The sequence below is a fragment of the Pleurodeles waltl genome, chromosome 7, assembly GCF_031143425.1.
Source record: "Pleurodeles waltl isolate 20211129_DDA chromosome 7, aPleWal1.hap1.20221129, whole genome shotgun sequence".
NCBI classification, from domain to species: domain Eukaryota; kingdom Metazoa; phylum Chordata; class Amphibia; order Caudata; family Salamandridae; genus Pleurodeles; species Pleurodeles waltl.
In genome coordinates, this window is record NC_090446.1 from 81,564,094 (window position 1) to 81,570,093 (window position 6,000).

At 42.1% G+C, this 6,000-nt stretch overlaps 1 protein-coding gene across 1 annotated transcript in view; it reads left to right on the forward strand.

Moving 5' to 3' along the window:
- The window catches only part of LOC138246838 (uncharacterized), a 62,223-nt gene extending 59,884 nt beyond the window's left edge, over nt 1-2,339 (forward strand). Inside the window, exons 10-11 of the mRNA XM_069201593.1 lie at nt 610-738; nt 957-2,339. Coding sequence (XP_069057694.1) covers nt 610-738; nt 957-1,153 — 326 coding nt within the window. The 3' untranslated portion in view covers nt 1,154-2,339. The remainder of the gene's footprint in view (nt 1-609; nt 739-956) is intronic.
- The last annotated feature ends 3,661 nt before the right edge of the window (nt 2,340-6,000 follow it).

Here is a 6,000-nt window from a genome sequence, read left to right on the forward strand (position 1 = left end):
CTATAACCACATATCAGCCAGTAGGAAAACAAAATATATATATATATTTTTTCCCCACATAAAAAAACAAAGATTAAAGTGACACTATAGTTAGGAGAAAATTTCAGTGACAACATAATGTTTAAAACTAAAAAAAAGTGAAATTCACCAGTTATAGTTATCTCTAGTAAAGGGCGATAGTTATAGTTGCCTTAAGGCACGAGTTATAATTGCTAAAGATAATGATAACTGGGGAATTTCAGTATCAAGATTTTGGTCCTCAACTTTTGTCCTCAATATTTTGGGCATAGATATTATGGACTCGATATCAATGTCGAATAACTATGGCGAGCACTCCCAGACAGACAACTTGATGACAACACAGCCCGTATTATCCATGGTTATATCAGGCTCCAGCCTCCAATCCAAAATCATATGTAGGCCGGGGGACGTCTGCGGAACAGTCTACACATATTTAGTGACTGTGCTTTATTGAAAGTGATTATTTTTGATGCTATCAAGTCCCCTGCTCTTTCTTTTATTTTCCTCTCATTCGCCCACTGACTTTTGATTGACATTTCCTTGTGTGGTCTGAAATTAATCTTCACTTGATACATTTTCTCCTCAAAGAACCTCCAGCTATCCCTCCAAAACCTTGCCGTCTGCCCCCTAGACTGCAGCCTCAATTGCTTGATGCACCAGCCAATCACCCAGATGAAGACTGCTGCCAAAATGACATCAAAGACACTCTGCAAACAGGTATCTACTATTGTCCAGCCAGCACCTTCCTAGATTCACTGCCAGAGAGTTGTTTTCAGTTGTTTGTGTCTGATTCCCTGTGTACTGTTTTTAGCACTCATTGTGTTGATTGTTTTTGCTATACTGAGTGGAGTTTGTTTTTATTGTCCTCTGCTGTTTGTAACTTGAGACAGTATTATTTTTAGTGTTGTCTCATACACTGTCATGTTTCTTTGTAGATGGGATGAGCTCACCTCCTCTGGTCACCATGACTGCCTCTGAGAGATGTCCTAATGTCCCCACCTTGGTCATACAGTCCTGCTCCTCTGATGCTGACCTTCCAAGAGAACTCAGGAGCACAGGAGAACCGGAAGAGAACCTTGAGACCCAGAATCGCAACAGCCAGCAGCCCGAGGAGGATGAGTGGAGGGGCTAAAAGTGGTCCTAAGACGCTTGCCTCTTTTGAGGGTGGAAATGCTGATACTGCACCCTACTTCCATCATTGGCACTGATGTACAACACCTCAGCTGGTGCTGAGAGCCGTCCGACTGTGGACGTGTGGCACGCCAGTGTTGGAGGCATAGACCATGGAGGGTCAGATAGGAATGGATTCAGTGAGTCAGAAGGATTCTCATAGACACGGAGGCTGTGGTGGACATCCTTGAGGCTGTGACGATTGACTTACCTCAGTGTGCCAGAAAGTTATGAGTCAAGTCAAATACAGAACTATCAACTGTTATAATAGTTGTACTAACTGTAACCTGGATCTATGATTTTGCATTCCATGCTGTGTTTCCCCCATTTGGTTGCAGTTATCTGTCCATAATTTCCTTAATTTTAAATTGTTATTGGGCTTTGTGCATTTCGAAATTAAGGAAATTGTAAAGGTTTTTCCTGTAGAGGATTGCCAGGGACCCGTCATATCCCTAAGCCTACCTAGACTATGAAGATAGATTGAATTTAAAAGGAAAAACTGAAGAGAGGCAGCTGATATTTACAACAGTCCCAATATCACTAGAGTATGCCATTTTAACTGTATATCTGTAAAATAGCTATTGATATTAGAATGTCGGGAGGTGTCAAGGAGAAACTGTAATACATTCTTCTGTTAGGAGCAAACCTTTGGGCTATTTTTAGGGAGCATTCTTCAAAACAACTGTTCTTTGAAGCATTTAGACAAATGCAATTTCAAAATGATATTGAAACTCTTCAGTTTTCCTGAAGAAGACTTTATTTATGAAAATAAATTAGAGTGCTGAAACGTCATATAATCTTCTCTATATTAGAGTCTGACAACCTTGTTTTTAAGTGTGGTGTGGATGCATCCTACACAAAAGTTGATTTGACAACATCCACACATTTTCATATGGGTTTGAGTGGACACTAGAGTGTTTTCTAAAGGATTTTAAGTTATGATACTGCCCTTTTCAGGTTGGCCTAAGAATTGTTATTTAATATCTGAGAACTTGTCTGATATTCAGTTTTCTTGATCTTTTTTTGAACTAATGCTTTGAAATTAAAAGTTGACTGGGATTTTTGATTCTCACATACGATTCACTGTATAGCGTTTGTATCCTCATGTAGAATAAATAAAACTGAAAACAAAAAGTTTGTTTCATAGTAGGTGATGGTTTCAATGAATGTTTATTAGCGGGTTCCCACTAACTAATAGACCGGTCTGAGAATTTCACTTTCGTGTATTATAGTCACCACACTCTCTGGTGAATCAAAATATATTTATTCCATAAGGCAATATGTACTCATGTAAAACTGTATTTTAGAAAAAGTTAAAGAGATGTTCTTGTGAAACAAGTTGGGAAGTATGAGTAGGACATTTGACCTGACTAATGCTGACTAAAAATAAACCTGGAATAGAGACTTTGAAATTTGTACGAGAGAAATAAATATGTTAGCGCGGCACAGGATTCTAGTAGTGCTAGTCAAATATCGCCTGGATGCCTACCATGGCAGTGAATTGCTTGTTGCGCTAGGGCTTGTAAGCTTTGTGCACAATGTCTGAGGTGGGTTACTAATCATCCTGTTAATCTTATAAACTCAGATCTCAGACAGAACTATCCTCCAAGTTATATACTGCCATCTTGTGTTCTTCTTGAGGAGCCTCTCTCACCTTTCCCCACCTTAAGCATTGCTTAATTTGTAAATAAAAACATGCCGGTACCCAAAGCCCTCCTCTTAAACATGCGGCTCCTGCGATTAAATGTGCGAGCACGGAATTCTAAGGCAGTGTCACCCTGAAGCCATCTCGGGCCTCTTTAATCCATTTACAGCCGCTCCCTGCCCCTTCTGCTCACTCTTGCAGCTATCTGCTTTCTACCTTTGTGACGCTTTTTCTTTTTTCTCTTCCTCCCTCTCTCCCATATGTGTCTTTTGCTCGCAGTAAATGCTTGAGGCAGAAAATTAAGTGCTGGCCCCAAAAGTAAGTGCCTGTGCTCAGCACCGGAAACAACAAGCACAAATTAAGCACTGCTTTCCAGCATATCACCACCTCCAGTCCTCCAGGATACTGGATCATGCATTCTGGCACTGTTTCTCTCTTATACCTTTATCCAGGCCCCACCCTCTCCCTATGGAAGACTAGATATAAAGTAACCATGGTAGCTTTTTTACAATAACTCATCATCATGATAGCTGGTGATATGAAACCAAAACTTAAATCACGTATTGAGTCAGGTTCAAGCGGACAGACAATGTAGACAGAAAAGTTATCATTTGTAGAGTACTCTATGGTGATCTGTTTTGTGTGAAGTGCTTTTTAAAGTTTCTTTCGCTGCATTACGGCTTTCAGTGGCAATTGTACATTAACTTGTTTGTGCACGCGCTCTGGGTGATGGTGGCACAAAGATGGAGACCTCTACTCGCTGGTGCATTGGCCGGTTGACTATGCGGAGAAAGAGGAGTTGACAGCTTTGATGTCATCGGCCAACCCAGACCCACATAATGGTGGACTTCTTTTTTCATTTTTCACTTTTTTTATTACTTCTTCTGCCAGAGCACTGAATAAAGTAAAATTACAGATGGTACAAAGTAATCCTCAGTGTACAAAGAAAACTGAAGAATTTCAAACATCAAGGTGCAGGAAAAAGAATTGAAAAGTAACAAACAGTAGTTGATTAAAGATACTCTGAGAAGAGATCGCTTGGGCTCCTTGTGGGTAAAATATTAAAAACCCTAAGGGACCTGGGGAAATGCAAAGTGCAAAGCCTTAGCAGAACTGTGAAGAGTAACCTACATGGCAAGTATGTTGATGAACAGGTACTTTGAGAACAAATGCAAAGGAGGCAATATTGTAGCAGACATAGCTAGAGATGGTGGCCAGAGTGGGACAGTGGGAAGAGGAGGTGAGTAGCATCTTTGAAAACAGATGGGAGGGGAGCTGGATAGACAGCAGTACATATACAAGGAGGTAATATGTGTCAGGACTCGAGAACACCAGGGTGATAAATAGAATATTTGTGGGTCGAGAAATAAAATAATGCATCAGTAAATTGTACAATATTCTACCCCAGCCTTGCTAACCCTCACTTACTATGACTCACCTCTAAAACACAACCAAACACAACATCAATGGAGCACTGAGAGTCCCACCAACAGGAATCCCAGAACCGGAAGTGGTGCCCAGAGGCCATAGAAATGGTGGAAGCGGCCTACATAATTGTACTTAGCAAAACACAAAGAACAAATCTTACTGATATTTTAAAGTAAATATTTTTAAGCTTGAGAAACAAATGGAATATAGATTTTTTTTTTTTAAGAATCAAAGGTGTATTAGCTAGACCCTAAAGTTGGGCCAGCATTATGATTTCATGTTGCTGAACTTGCCTCTCGGTTCGGCTTATAATATAGCAAGTAAGGACAAATTCAGGTCGTGAAAAAGCTTCTTGACTAAATGTAGAAAGATTTTTCAGAACAACCTCCAAAGAAGATTAATTAAGAATAATATTTTTTTACGTCCTCAATTGGTCTTTTCTTAAAGAATCTGTGATATCGAGCTGTTATGAGCAGACGGAGAGAGTGGAAGAGGAGATGTGGGATACAGAATGGAAGAAGGAGGCCAGAGAGCCTAAAAAGGCCTATTCCAGTCTTTGTAGTGCTTAGGTGCAGTACCCGATAATGGGGAACTGGTTATCTGCTAGAGAGGGTGCAGATCTGAGCATCATTGCATGGATGTGTCAAGAGAGGCTAAAGGAAGAAGGGACAAAGCCAAGAGTCATAGTGCACATGTAAAAGAGCAGAGGACCAACAAGCCAGACTTAAGAAACACTCTGCAAGCGAGGAAAGTGGATGCTCCTGTTCAAGTTATGGAGTTTATTGGTGGAAAACCAGAATGTGTCCAGAAATAAGGAATTCCTTTAATTTCACATCTCACTGCCTTTTCCACAAAGCATCCAGCCTCAAACTTTAGGAGGAGGCTTGTTGGGCGACTATCTGGCTCCAACCTGGAAGGATGCCCGTGTCCAGTTGAAACGGGGTCTTCTTTGCCACGCAGGAGAAAATTATAAGAATATGTCTGTGGTCCCGAGATGGTGCCGCCAAATTTTGCAAAAGAATTACAGTCCCAGAGTGCAGCTGAGCCCCACCGCAACCCTGCGCTCCTTACACACTCATACTGGGCCCCTTGTTTGAGATCCGTGGCTGACCTGGAGGCCTGTGGGGCTTTCCCTGGTCCTCCTCAGCTAGTGGAAGCGCAGTGTCCATCTCTCTTTCCTGGTACCAACAAAGTGGGACAAAGTTGTACCGAAGTAGACTGCCTTGCCCTGTCTGTTTTGAAGAGCTCCCCGGCCTGCCAATGACCCACTGAAGTCCAGGATCACCAGCTTGTGCCGCCCTGGACACGGTCTGAGTGTGGGACAGTCATTGGTAGAAAATGGGCCAAGAGATGATGAACTACAAAGTGGAAGAGACCAGCCCTGGTTGACTCCCTGCAATGATAATATTACTCCTTGCTGTCCTCTCGGGGAGGACCCTATCTTCTGTCGCAGCCCTCCTCTGCCCCTGTCCTGCTGGACACCAAGTTTAAGTTCAATGAACTCCCTGCCACTTCTGTATTGTGGTGGTGTCTGGAGACACCTGGCATCCTACTGGTCTTAAGGAGGCGGGATACTGGGTCCTCAGTACGCCCATGCATAAAAAGGCTTTCCTGGTCCTTAGGACAGCTCCACATTCTATGCCTCAGAAAGCCTCAAGAAGGGGTTACTCCTGTTAGGACACTTTGTGAGTCCAACAGATGGTTCCTAAAGTAGCAATCTCTGAAGTTTCTCCGGT